This window comes from Octopus bimaculoides, chromosome 7, assembly GCF_046866305.1.
Source record: "Octopus bimaculoides isolate indiv1 chromosome 7, ASM4686630v1, whole genome shotgun sequence".
In the NCBI taxonomy this organism is placed as follows: Eukaryota; Metazoa; Mollusca; class Cephalopoda; order Octopoda; family Octopodidae; genus Octopus; species Octopus bimaculoides.
The window spans coordinates 91355416-91370759 of NC_142934.1; the positions used below are offsets into that span (position 1 = coordinate 91355416).

At 35.0% G+C, this 15344-nt stretch overlaps 1 protein-coding gene across 2 annotated transcripts; it reads right to left on the bottom strand.

Annotated features, from left to right (window-relative positions):
- Positions 1-70: 70 nt before the first annotated feature.
- On the bottom strand, positions 71-15338 carry LOC106872795 (stabilizer of axonemal microtubules 3). Of its 2 annotated transcripts, none has more exons than XM_014919905.3 (8): positions 15212-15338; positions 14803-14975; positions 10123-10311; positions 9162-9329; positions 6978-7138; positions 2606-2761; positions 1396-1496; positions 71-228 (listed from the first exon to the last, which is right to left on the bottom strand). In XM_014919905.3, the coding sequence occupies exons 2-8, from the start codon at positions 14917-14919 to the stop codon at positions 140-142; spliced, it is 981 nt and encodes a 326-aa protein (XP_014775391.1). In that variant the 5' UTR covers positions 14920-14975; positions 15212-15338; the 3' UTR covers positions 71-139. The 2 variants fall into 2 exon arrangements, with proteins under 2 accessions (XP_014775391.1, XP_089211782.1); XM_089355656.1 differs by lacking the exon at positions 15212-15338 and adding an exon at positions 15150-15168.
- Between the last annotated feature and the right edge of the window lie 6 nt (positions 15339-15344).

The following is a 15344-nucleotide window of genomic DNA, read 5'->3' on the forward strand; positions in this document are numbered from 1 at the left end:
TAATTTTTATTAGGTTTATTAGCATGAAATTACATAACAATTAGATTCAAATACTATATACAAGTTAATCTACATTTCTTAAAAAATATTTATTAACGAAAAAATGTTGATTTCTTCTTAGTGGTTTCATAATTTGTCTTCAAACTGGTATTGGCACTTCTGAACCAACAGTTTGATATTCAGTGTTGTAGAACTTAGGAATTGTCATGATGGATGATAGGCTCGCTTCTGCAAAAACAAAATGAAAAGTCTGATAAATCTCAAGAAACTTTCCTCTCTCTCTCTCTCTCTCTCTCTCCCCCCTCTCTCTCTCTCTCTCTCTCTCCCCCCCCCCCTCTCTCTCTCTCTCTCTAATTCTATCATTAATTGTCAAACTAAACAATATTTGTTTATACACAGTATCTACTTTTATCTTGTTTTGGTTATTGGAGTGGTGGTCATGAATATATACACATTATTTACATTTGACGGATATTTGTCCTCATCTTGTTTGCTGTTAACATTTCGGCTGATATACCCTCCAGCCTTCATCAGGTGTCTTGGGGAAATTTCAAACCTGGGTTTTCATTCCTAAGGTATTTTTCAATGTTGTTATTATTATTATTATTATTATTATTATTATTATTATTATTATTATTATTATTCAGGTCACTGCCTGGAATCAAGCTACTAACCCCAAGATTCTGAGTTTGATTCCAGGTAGTGACCTGAATAATAATAATAATAATAATAATAACAACAACAACATCGAAAAATACCTTAGGAATGAGAACCCAGGTTTGAAATTTCCCCAAGACACCTGATGAAGGCTGGAGGATATATCAGCCGAAACGTGTTAACAAACAAGATGAGGACAAATATCCGTCAAATGTAAATAATGTACATGATTCCTCATCTCTTAAATATAAAACTGTATGAAAATATACATTTCTCCCTAAATTCCATTCAAAAAGGCATTAGTTAACCAGAGTTTGTGATTATGAAGCAAGCTTTCTACCCACAAACTCATACCTGCATCTATAACCATATGACCATAAGGGTGGGGGTAAGTTGGCAGGATCATAAGCACACCGGACAAAATGCTTAACAGTATTTCATCTGCTGTTACGTTGTGAGTTCAAATTCCGCCAGGGTCGACTTTGCCTTTCATCCTTTTGGAGTTGATTAAATAAGTACCAGTTACTTACTGGGGTCGGTGTAATCAACTTAATCCCTTTGTCTGTCCTTGTTTGTCCCATCTATGTTTAGCCCCTTGTGGGCAATATAGAAATAAATAATCCTATGACTTGGTTATCCAATACAACATCTTCATGACTCTGTCACTTTGACAAATCTAGGAGTCAGCTTTTACATAATAAATACAGGCCAAAAAAAACAAGAGTATATTTTACTTACTTGGTAACGTATATGGTGTCTCTACTGTAGTGTAATAGATATATTTTTGGTTCAAATGTGATGGCCTTTGGTAGAGATCTTGGTACTCAGAAAGATGACCCCTGAAAAAACGTTTGCAGATAATTATATTTATGTTTATGATGTAAGCCAATGAGAGTTGTTTCACCTGATGGAAATAGCAGCCAAATCTTTCTCGAGGACAAATACATTGGGCTTTATAGTTTTTAGGTGTGTTATGTTTGAAAATAGTGTTAATTTATGATGTTCTAAGTTTGTGTTTTTTCATCTTCAAATTGTGTATTGTGAATGAATTTGTCTCATCGATTGTTTTCTCTCTAAGTTTTACCAATTGAAACATCATCATCATCGTTTAACATCTGTTTTCCATGCTGGCATGGCTTAGATGCCTTGACAGGAACTGGTAAGGCTGGAGGCCACGCCAGGTTCCATAATCTGTTTTGGCATGGTTTCTCCTTCCTAATGCCAACCACTTTACAGCTGTACTGAGTGCTTTTTATGCAGCACTAAAACCAGTGCTTCTTACGTGGTGCCAACTCCAGAACTTTTCATGTGGCACCAGTTGACTTAAATTCTACTTGCAAATGAAATATTAATTATATTGTAATGATTTGTACTTCGATGTGGTGTTTATTTACAGCTAGGTGGACTGAGCTTTAAAAGGTAAGTATCTTAGCCAGGACCCACATAAATGCTGGAGATAGCAGTGATATCTCTGCTAGCAATATGCATAGAATCTAAGTGCCTAAACAGGCTCTGGTGCCACAAATAGCCAGTGGGATTATTAAAACACAATTATTAATGACAGAAGCAGTATTGATACCAAAAGGTAATATTTATCTCTGCTTGAAAGTGCCCAAGGTGCATACAGTGGGGCTGAACCCAAGACCACATGTTTGGGTAGCAAACTTCTCAATGACGCACCCATAGCTGTATCACATATTTCAAAATTTGGGTAGATTTAGTAAAACATCTAACCTTTTCTTTATTAAGCAGGTGGTTAGAACATTACTAAGAAAAGTTTCAATAACATAATTACGATGGAATGTTTTAATTTAGATGTGAATTATTTAAGACAGAAACATTTGTATGTTGGGACCAGAGTGGTGTCGGATGGGTTGGTGCTAAAAGGATTGAACAAGAAAGAAGTTTGTAAAAATGACCAAGAAACTGATATGAAAAAGTTACTAACTTATGTGGAACAGTGGTGATATATCTTGGAAGTCTGGGAATACTTGTGCGGTTTTTAAACATTGCTACATCTTGCATTGGAAGCTTTTTATGCATGAGCTTCAAGGAAGAGTCTTCAGCTGGAGTCTTAAGACACAGGGAGTTATGTGGATAAGAACTACAAAAGAAGAAAGAATTAATGAGTAAAAAAAATCATTACAACCAAATCTAAAAGAATTACAAATAGGAAGATAAACAAAAGTAATCTTTACTTTTTATCCTTTCCTTGTCTCAGTCATTGGACAGCAACCAAGCTGAGGCTCCCCCTTGAAGGTTTTAATTAAATAGTTCAATCCTAATGCAATAATCTCATTTGCTGCAGTGTTATGTTACATGGATGTAGACAATCCAAGATCAGTTGGAAAATGGTGGTGGTTGTGGGAGACAAACATAAACATGATGGACTCTCCCATTGGTTTCAACGTACGAGGATCCGACAACCTACACTTTCTTTGTCTGTCATAATGCTTATGTCAAATGTGAAATTTGAACCCCACCAACAATTTGCAAAGAAGCCTGCAGATGTTGCAAGCATGAAGATTATGGGTCAGTGCTGGTGGTATATTTGCAGCCGCTTTTCTCCTTTGTCTTGCACCCATAAGCCTGTTAATGCTGGTTGACACAAAGTCTCTTATACCATTTTGACACGACAGTCTCCAATTCTATTCACTCCAAGGCTGTTTGCTCAAAGGTGCTGTGAGCTATATTGACTTCTAAGAGGTTACTCTTCAGCTTGTCCTTATAGCTGAGCCATGGTCGACCAACATTCTTGTGCCCGCTATCAAGGTGGTTGTACATGAAGACTTTGGGTATTCTTTTGTCACTCATTCTGATAACACAAACATATAAAGATACATCTTGTTCACATACATACATAGATACATCCACATAAACATATATACATACGTATAAACATTATTTACAATATTTACATTTCTCGGATATTTGTCCTCATCTTGTTTGTTGTTAACACAACATTTTTGGCTGATATACCTTCCAGCCTTCATCAGGTGTCTTGGGGAAATTTTGAACCTGGGTTCTCATTCCTAAGGTATTTTTTCATGTTGTTCTTATTATCATCATTATTATTATTATTATTATTATTATTATTATTATTCAGGTCACTGCTTGGAATCGAACTCAGAATAATAATAATAATAATAATAACAACAATGATAACAACAATGATAATAATAATAATAATAATAATAATAATAGTAATAACAACATCAAAAAAGAACCCAGGTTCGAAATTTCCCCAAGACACCTGATGAAGGCTGGAGAGTATATCAGCCAAAATGTTGTAAGTAAGGTCCAGTTTTATTTTAATTTTACAAGGAAAAGATGACAGTAATTTCAAAGATTCAGCATAGTTGTCTTTGTCAGTTTGATAATAGTGACTGAGCCCAGACGTCAAAGTTACTGTCAATCATTTCTTTGTAAATAAATATAAGATGGCTGTCAACTTGTGAGATGTGTATGACCATGGCTGACTAAATAAAATACCTCTTGGCATTACATGTTGTGAGAACGACAATGGTTCTTGAATCCTGCCAGCAACTTACAGGACTTGCTGCAGGTTTGACATTCATACCAGATTCTTTTGAATTCCCGGTTCTTCTGGATCATTCTGATCATTTTCTCTGTGCACCCTCAGGTGGCAAGATAAACCTGAGCAACTTATACACATTTAAACCTTGTGAAAACTGACCTCACTTGCGCTTGTGCCAGGTGAAAAGCCCTCAGTCCACTCTGCTGGGTGGTTGGTGTTAGGAAGGGCATCCAGCCATAAAAACCTTGCCAAAACAGACACAGAAGTCTGGTGCAGGCTTCTGTTAAACCGTCCAACCCATGCCAGCATGGAAGACAGACGTTAAATGATGATGATGATATATACATACACATGCATGCACACACATACACATGCATACGTATCTACCTGCCTACCTATCTGTTTACCAAAATACATAGGTACATACATACATGTATGTACATATATGCACACCATATGTACATATATATGTATATACATACATATTTACGAAAGTGTGTATATATGTGTACATATATACACATGCATGCACATACATACATGCACATACATGCAGATAGACACAAAGTCTTGTAACTTGATTTGCTAAACGTAGGAAAAGGATAAAAAGGTTAAAACCAGTTTCCCAGTTTTTGCGGGATAAGGATAAAAGGATTAAAACCAATTTCCCAGTTTCTGTGGGATAAGAATAAAAAAGGTTAAAACCAGTTTCCCAGTTTCTGTGGGATAAGAATAAAAAGGTTAAAGCCAGTTTCCCAGTTTCTGTGGGATAAGAATAAAAAGGTTAAAGCCAGTTTCCCAGTTTCTGTGGGATAAGAATAAAAAGGTTAAAACCAGTTTCCCAGTTTCTGTGGGATAAGAATAAAAAGGTTAAAACCAGTTTCCGTGGGATAAGAATAAAAAGGTTAAAACCAGTTTCCCAGTTTCTGTGGGATAAGAATAAAAAGGTTAAAACCAGTTTCTGTGGGATAAGGATAAAAAGGTTTAAACCAGTTTCCCAGTTTCTGTGGGATAAGAATAAAAAGGTTAAAACCAGTTTCCCAGTTTCTGTGGGATAAGAATAAAAAGGTTAAAACCAGTTTCTGTGGGATAAGAATAAAAAGGTTAAAACCAGTTTCTGTGGGATAAGAATAAAAAGGTTAAAACCAGTTTCCCAGTTTCTGTGGGATAAGAATAAAAAGGTTAAAGCCAGTTTCCCAGTTTATGTGGGATAAGAATAAAAAGGTTAAAACCAGTTTCCCAGTTTCTGTGGGATAAGAATTAAAAGGTTAAAACCAGTTTCCCAGTTTCTGTGGGATAAGAATAAAAAGGTTAAAACCAGATTCCCAGTTTCTGTGGGATAAGAATAAAAAGGTTAAAGTCAGTTTCCCAGTTTCTGTGGGATAAGAATAAAAAGGTTAAAACCAGTTTCCCAGTTTCTGTGGGATAAGAATAAAAAGGTTAAAACCAGTTTCCCAGTTTCTGTGGGATAAGAATAAAAAGGTTAAAACCAGTTTCCCAGTTTCTGTGGGATAAGAATAAAAAGGTTAAAACCAGTTTCCCAGTTTCTGTGGGATAAGAATAAAAATGTCAAAACCAGTTTCCCAGTTTCTGTGGGATAAGAATAAAAAGGTTAAAACCCGTTTCCCAGTTTCTGTGGGATAAGAATAAAAAGGTTAAAGCCAGTTTCCCAGTTTCTGTGGGATAAGAATAAAAAGGTTAAAGCCAGTTTCCCAGTTTCTGTGGGATAAGAATAAAACGGTTAAAGCCAGTTTCCCAGTTTCTGTGGGATAAGAATAAAAAGGTTAAAACCAGTTTCCCAGTTTCTGTGGGATAAGAATTAAAAGGTTAAAACCAGTTTCCCAGTTTCTGTGGGATAAGAATAAAAGGGTTAAAACCAGATTCCCAGTTTCTGTGGGATAAGAATAAAAAGGTTAAAGTCAGTTTCCCAGTTTCTGTGGGATAAGAATAAAAAGGTTAAAACCAGTTTCCCAGTTTCTGTGGGATAAGAATAAAAAGGTTAAAACCAGTTTCCCAGTTTCTGTGGGATAAGGATAAAAAGGTTAAAACCAGTTTCTGTGGGATAAGAATTAAAAGGTTAAAACCAGTTTCCCAGTTTCTGTGGGATAAGAATAAAAAGGTTAAAACCAGATTCCCAGTTTCTGTGGGATAAGAATAAAAAGGTTAAAACCAGTTTCCCAGTTTCTGTGGGATAAGAATAAAAAGGTTAAAACCAGTTTCCCAGTTTCTGTGGGATAAGAATAAAAAGGTTAAAACCAGTTTCCCAGTTTCTGTGGGATAAGAATAAAAAGGTTAAAACCAGTTTCTGTGGGATAAGAATAAAAAGGTTAAAACCAGTTTCCCAGTTTCTGTGGGATAAGAATAAAAAGGTTAAAGCCAGTTTCTCAGTTTCTGTGGCATATATATGTTCCCCACCTGAATGGAACACTGGTCCGTTGTAGAGTTTGTCATTTTTACCATCTGAGTGGACTAGAACATTGTGAAATGAAGTGTTTTGCTGAAGAAAACACCATGTCACCTCGGCCAGGAATTGAAACCACAATCTTACAATCATGAGCCTAACATCCTAACCACTAAGCTACGTGTCTCCACTTGCCAAACACAGATGCATAAAATAAGTACCAAAGTTAAAAATAAGTAATTACTAGCATTGATATAATTTACTAACTCCTTCCATGGTATTGCTCCAGCATGGCTCTGCTCAATGACCAAAACCAGTATGAGAATAAAAGAAAAGATTATCTGTATAATCTATATTATGGTTAGAAGTTTATAAACTTACACATCAACAATATTTTTATTTCTTTTCAGTGTATCAGGTTTGAAAGCATGATGTGTCATTTGGTAAGTTGTTGCATTTGGATTTTGAAGATTAAAAACTTCTTTATCTTGAGGAGTGAACTCATAAAGACTTTTTTGCTGCAGACCAGTGGGACAATCACTCTGAAAGCACAGAAGGAAGATTCAACATTAATTAATTTTATGCAGTATTTCGTGTTTGTGCTACATAAAAAGCACCTGTGTTGGTTCCACATAAAAAGCACCTGTGCTGATTGATGCCACATAAAAAGCACCTACTACTCACTGTAAAGTGGTTGGCATGAGGAAGTGCATCCAGCTGTAGAAACCTTGCCAAAACAGACAATTGGAGCTTGGTGCAATTCTCTGGATTGTCAGCTCCTGCCAAACCATCCAACCTATGCCAGCATGGAAAAAAGATGTTAAATGATGATGATGATGATGATGATTTCATTCCAAAAGTTTGCAAATAGTGATGAAAAGATTTTGAAAAATGCAACTGATTGACTGCATGATTAATCAAACAATTGATATAATCAATTGGTTAAGTAGTTAACCAATTGATAAATAATAAAGAAGTGAAATATAACCAGTGCATGTGTTTATTAATGACATAATGACTCTTCTGAAACCCAACAAAAATAGTGACAGACTATTTGAAATGTGAAGCTGTTTGGTAGTACATCATGAGTTGTTAAAGTAGATATTAATCTTTGAGAAAGTTAAAGAAAACTGAGATGTGAAAATTAATTAGACTTAAGGCACAAATGGATATTTGTAATAGATATAACTACAACATGTAATGCATTATATCATAACATCTTATGAAGTGGATGGGAACTTCCAGACATCATCATTATCATCATTTGAGTGTACAGGGTACTTTTTATATGGCACCAACACCTACAGGGTCACTAAGTCCTTTGCAAAAGCTGGGAGGTGGGATATTGCAAATGACTAATGTACAAATGTATTCTAGGAGTTAAGGGTTGAGGACATTGTGAAATGAAGTGTTTTGCTCAAGAAAACAACAAGTCACCTTGGTCAGGAATTGAAACCACAATCTTACGATCATGAGTCTAACATCCTAATCACTAAGCTACATGCCTCCATTTGCCAAACACAGATGCATAAAATAAATACCAAAGTTAAAAATAAGTAATTACTAGCATTGATATAATTTACTAACTCCTTCCATGGCATTGCTCCAGCATAGCACTGTTCAATGACCAAAACCAGTATGAGAATAAAAGAAAAGATTATCTGTATAATCTATATTATGGTTAGAAGTTTATAAACTTACACATCAACAATATTTTTATTTCTTTTCGGTGTATCAGGTTTGAAAGCATGATGTGTCATTTGGTAAGTTGTTGCATTTGGATTTTGAAGATTAAAAACTTCTTTATCTTGAGGAGTGAACTCATAAAGACTTTTTTGCTGCAGACCAGCAGGACGGCCAAAATTCATCGCATAATTATTTATGATATGTATGGAGTATTTGTATGAAAGAAACAGTTGTGATAGAAATATTTGCAGTTGAGTAGGTAGAGGTAAGTCAAATAAGCTGAGTCTGAATGATAGGTGGGAAGAGGTAGTTTTTAGTTGTTACTCTTATTTACTAAAAGTTTATTGTTATTTCTAAATTCTAACCAGCTTGGATGAGTTTGTCTGTTTAGTTTTATAAAGGGATTTGTGAAATAACAAAGATATCATAAGATATCTTTAGAGACATCAGAAGATGGCAATGTGCTCTATGACTTTACAGGATGTAAAAAAACTTATATGTATTTTAGTTTATTAAATGTTTCTTTTATTTCTGTATTGTTTTACCTTCGTTTTATTTAATTCCTACTTAATATATCCCTATATTTCAATAAAATGAAGTATTAATTATTCCAGGTATAAAACAACTGCTCATGTACCAATGTCATGATAAAATGCATTAGATATACTTTGTAAAGTAGTTGTTTTAGGAAAGGCATCTTGCCATAGGAATAATGCCAATATATATGATGTATGTGCAATACATGGCCCCTTCACTCCAATAATGGGACTGCAACTCTGAATAACAACTAACTCTGACCGTAATGACCTGCCCTGTTCATGAAGAGTGGATGTAAAATGATAATGGTGATGATATAAAGAATGACTCTGAAGGCGTTACCCTAGAAGGACCATATGTTAAATGGTCATGAAGTAGAAAAGGTCGTTTTTTGAAGATATCATCAAATGCATAACTGTATCTTATTCCATCTGGGTTGCTGAATTCTTCTTTAGTCTCACTCATTTCATATTTCATTGTTAAAGGTCTTCTCCATCCTCCATCACCAAGCTTTAAAGGAATATTCAAATAAATATGACATTTAATTGAACACAACATACAGTATTAGATGACATATTAGATGCACTTTTTTTCACAAAATGTCTCTAAAGACCCACCTTATCTTATATCCCATACTGCACTAAAAACATTGTTTCCTGAATATATGCTGCTGTAATTCGGGGTGGGTAGATGCCTAATATCCTTGTGCATCTTTTAACATTGAAGAATTATATCATCATTTTTCGAAATGCAATTCATGGTGTCTGATTATATTGTGAGTTTTCTCTTGTAAATCAATTTTTGTGAATCCATGGATAGATCAAGAATTCATGTTGTTTATGAATATGAGTTGTGGAACTAATACATCCCAGACAACTGGAAACATCAATGAGCTGTTTGGTGAAGATGTGGCGAATGAGCGCACTGTACGTTGATGGTTTGAGAAGTTCTGGTCTGGTGACTTTACTCTTGAAAATCAGCCCCGTGGTAGGCCTGAGACCAAAGTGCATAATGGTGAGCTGGAAACTGTAGTGGAGGTGGATACATCTCAAACAATGGATGAGTTAGCAGCAAGGTTTGATGTTTCAATGTGTGTGTGTGTGTGTGGAGGGGGACAATAAAGAAAATAAATATCTGTAATATATGCTAATGTCAATTCCATTAACTCTACCCACTCAATTTACTTAATAACCTTTTACTTAAAGAATCAATCATTCAATTTTAGATACAATTGTTATTTATTAAAAAAAAAAAATACAATAAACGGAGTTGAAATGTTGACAGGAATAAAATCAATACAAACCTTTTCTGATAGGTCTTTTATGAAATTAGTGTTGTTTAAAGATGGTGATCTCAGATAGGCTGGATGAAGATAATCTTGGGAGATAAATTTTTCATTATGAACAATTCCTGTTGTTGTAGGATGTGTGTTGCTTCTGATTATCATGTCTGGCAACATTAAGCCCGGAGGAAGAGGATTAGTTATGTTTGCCTTAAGAGAGATATACGATAGATTATTAATTTATGCATGGTTCTTGACATAATTAAAATCAACAGATAGTTTCTTTTAATATATTTTAAATATGAAGTCATGACAATATGTACATACAAAAATGGCAAAGAGGATAAAGTAATAGACAAGTGTATGATTTATAAATAGTTCAAACCACATCCACATTTTGTCATTATATGTAGCAAGTATGTGATCCAACTCCATATACCTTCACATTGTTGTTAAAAAGAGTTCATTTGTGTTGCAGAAATATACTATCCTAACAGATTAATCTAATTTTCTTTGTGTTATGAAATACAGAGCTAAGATCTAAGTTTATCTTGATTATCATCATATACAGTGACATAATATAGAGTGACATGCATGCATGCATGCATTTATACATACCTACATACATACAGGTGTTAACACTGAAGATATCACCTATGTCATTAGCAGTTGTCCGAAAATGTCATCACAGTATTATTTACTGATGAGACATGATGCAGCTAGGAAACAGTATAATGAGATCCGTTGAAAGGATAACCCCGAAGACAAAGAAATAAGAACTCACAAGATGGTAGAAGCCATAGCCACTCATAATGAAAAGGAATACTGGGGAAATGTACCAGTGAAGACCTCAATAAAATGTAAGCACAACAGACCTGATATAATGGTTTGGGATAGAGAAGAGAAAATGTGTACAGTTGTGGAAATCAGCTGCCCAGTGGATGTTAATATAAAGCTGAATGAAGATCAATGAAAAAGAGAACACCTGTGTTGAACTATTGAGAAATTTGCAGCTACTCTATCCAGATTACAAGTTCAGGTTTATACCTGTAATTATTGGGGCCCTGGGATATGTAACTAACTGCCTAAATGCCAATTAGGCTTCTCAAAACCAGAAAGGAGAAAGCTAATTAAAAGACTACAGATCCAATCCATCACTGGAACTGTAAAAATCTGTAAAAAACTTTCCAGAAGTTTGTCATTTAAATGTATATGAGCATGTCTAGATATGCAACTATATCCATGGGAGTGCATACATGGGGCAGGACATACAAATCTGCACTTATACATACATACAACAAAAATACCCTGTTGTTGACATTGAAATTCCAATGAAGGAGCCTTGAAATCTAGGTTAGAAATTGGCTCTTTTTCTATTGGCAAGAAACCTTGAAATAAAACTAAACAATGACATAGATACATATAAACAAAAACAAAAAAAAAACAAACAATGCAGAAAGCATACATGATGTTTTAAGCTTTATAAAACATGATTGTTTCTTCAAATAACAGCTAGTATTACATAATAGTTGAAGCATTATATTATATAATCTTTTTAATTCATCTCATCAGTGTTGGTAAAAATACAATGAATGTTGTTAAATGCTGACACTGATAAAGTGAATTAACAAGATTATATAATATAATGTTTCAACCATTATGTAATCCTAGTTGTTATTTATTGAAACAATCATGTTTTTTAAAGCTTAAAATACCATGTGTTCTCTGTGGTTCATTAACAGTTATTAATGTGGCTCATATTTTGCACAGTAGCCTATCCTGTGGTTTGATGCCTCATATCATACCACCCTGTTATTGGTACATATATACATTCTATGCATATATACATATAGATATGGGGGGGGGGTGCTGAAAAGTTCCTGGCTTTGGGTAAAAGAAAATACAGAATTTCTTTATGATTTTATTCAACAGATTCCCTTCACTATGAAGGCGTATGGCTCAATGGTTAAAGCATTAGGCTCACAATCATGAGATAGTGAGTTCAATTTCTAGACTGGGTTGTGTGTTGTGTTCTTGAGCAAGACACTTTATTTCATGTTGCCTCAGTTTACTCAGCTGTACGAATGAGTTGCGACATTACCAGTACCAAGCTGTATTGGCCCCTTTGCCTTTCCCTTGAATAACATTGGTGACATGGCTGGTATGCATGGGTGACTGCTGATCTTCCATAAACAACCTCACCCACTCATACCTCAGAGGGGAACTTTTCTAGGTGCAATCCCATGGCCATTCATGACCGAAGGAGTTTTTACTCTTTACCCTATTCCCCACTCAGATTCACATACTTATGGCAGCAGCCCTTCAGTTTTCCAAAGCACTCGAAGAGAACTCGAAAGGTTGGGCCTCCAACCTGACCATTTGGGATACCCTTAAAGCCAGAACCCCTTCAGCACTCCCTGTATATGTGAGTATGTGTGTGCACGTTAGTATCAATCTAAAAGAATGAGTGTTCAACAATGGCATTGGTGGATAAATAATGGTGATGATGACTACAATGATGATGATGATAATGTCAGTAGAGATAACAGATGATGGAGATGATGGTCGAGATAATGGTGAAGAAAGTGGATGTTGATGTTGAAGATGTTGATCAGAATGATGGTGATGATAGAATTAATGATGGTTAATGGCTGCAATGGATCTCGTTATACTTGAAAGGAAAAAATTTGTATATGATTGTGATATGATAAATAGATATATGTAACAATTTTTACAAATATTTTTAAAGCATCTCAAAGAAAAACTTCGTAATTTATTTTTAATGAAAGCAATTAAATAGAGGTGATACAAGGAGAGAGAAGGGGAAGGAGAGAGAGAGTTGTAAGGAAAGAAATGGAAATAGAGTGTGCGAGTAAAGATGAAAAGTAGTAAAGGAAATAACAAGGAAGAGAGAGAACAGACAAAGAGAAAGCAATAAGATGTTAAAAAACATTGACTACTTTGCAATGTAAGATGTACAAAAAACATTATCTTGCAGTGAATTAAAATTAGTTTTCTGATTGAATCATGTAGTTGAAATCTTCATTAATTTAAGTCCTTGAAAACCACACATTGATAAAAATAAAATTGGAATTCTTAAGAATTTTCTAGATAGTGTCGACTTTAATAATTGCTTTCTTTCAGGAAAAGTTACAAATTCATAACCAATTAATAAGCAGCTTTCTTTATTATACTATTGATGTATAATATATGTATATCCCCTTTCCTCAAGTGTGTGTGTGTGTATTCATATACATACATAGATGTGTGTGTGTGTGTGTGTGTGTGTGTATATATATATATATATATATATATAAACTAAACTCTCTTTCACTCCCTTTTCTTGTAGATGTGCTGAAAACCCCAAACCACCACCATAAGACAGTGTGACCCATTCTCCACCTGGGGGGGGGGGGTCTGTCAATCATGTTCTACATAACCTTACCCACAAGACCCAAATGCTATACTAGTGTAAAGTCGTTTCTTTTTCTTCAAAGAAAGAACTTTGCACTCCTCAAACTCTTTTGTTCTTGCAGTTCTTTGCCCAATGTGAAGATAAAGTCAAGACTACTGTGCTTGTGCGAGAATGCATGAGACTAGCAGAACAGGCAATGGAGTCTCCAGGTCTTGCAGTACCTTGTAACTTTGTATATGTCCAGGCCATAAAACATCATACCAAATGTTTACTTGAGATCATGTCCAGTATGACAGTTATGTTGTCACCTGCACCGGTTGCTTTGATTAGTTGGCAACCACCAACTTTGAAACTAGAGAGGAAGGTTATTTATTTCTTTTATGTCACATGTGAATGAAATGCAAACATGCTACTAACCAGACTCAATAGGGCAACTGGTAACATGTAACCCAATGCAATCTGTTGCACAGTTGGGTCATCAGTGACTAAATTGGTAACATTAACCCTTTTGATACCTACCTGGCTCTGGCTCTGTAGTACAAATGTCTTGTCATAAGTTTTGAATTAAAATTTTCCACCAAACCTTAGTCACAATTTATGTTCATAACACTAGCTGAATGATAACTAAGTTATTTTACTAAATTCTTTGTTATATTTAAAGTAATTGAAAGAAATACAGCGCATCTCCAAATAAATACAGTAACGAAAGGGTTAATGAGGAAATTGATTTTTGGACACCCTGTAGGATGGAAAAAAAAAAGACCTGTCAATAGGTTCATGAACTGAAAGGAATCAATGGTCATCCAAATATGTTTTCATATTCACGTTAAACATGTGTGTATATATGGTTGGCAACATGTATGTATATATGGTTAGCAACATCTTTGCATGTAATCGCCCCTCCCCCTCTCTCTCACACACACATATGTAATGAGTGGGTGGGTGGTTGTGTTTGTGGATGTGAGAATGAGTTTGTATGTGTATACGTGTCTTAGATTAAAATCCAAGTGGAAGTGTTGCCAAAATCAAGTTGAGACAGTTTCGCATTGAGAGGCGTGTCGAAAGAAGCAGTGGTTCCAGGTACAACAGTGAAAGAGCTCAAATTTTATTTTGGCCTAGTAAGGGGTGAAATAAAGTATTTTTGCTCTCGGGCGTTGAGAAATCTTGCTACACCCCTATTTGCTTTTTATCGCCCTGGAGTCAATAACACAATATAAATAGTAATATGAATGTATCTGGTACCGCATTAAAATAAACCGAAATCTTTCGTGTATAGGTATACTCACTTCAAAGTCAGAATCTGGAAAATATGTGCCTGGATGGTATCGTGTTGCAATTCCTGTAGATGTAAGATGTAAGTAAGTTCTGCGAGCGGATTGTACTGGTTGAAACATCGTAGCCATGATGTAAAGAGAAGCTTTCTTTATTGCCGAAATGCAAAACAATGAATTAGGAAGTGCTGAAATAAAGCAAGTAAACAGAGTGAAATTGACAAGTCTGTTTATATAAGGGAGATTACTCTTATTGCATAGTTACCACTTAGGAACCGGCCGTTCGTTTTTTAGGGCAGTTTCTCATACAAATAAATAGATAATTGAATAAGAGAAGGATTTGGCAAAAATCATGTTTTAACCTTTTTCTTACTGTATTGAATTTATAAATGAGCCAGCGGCTTCAGCCGTGTATTCAACATACCTGAAGAATAACATTTGAAGTAACGTTACCGAAATTTGAACTCTCATATTATTACGTAATTATTACAGTCGCTTAAATATCACAAGATATGACCTGTCCACCACTTTGCCACTTTAACAACGACAACAAACGG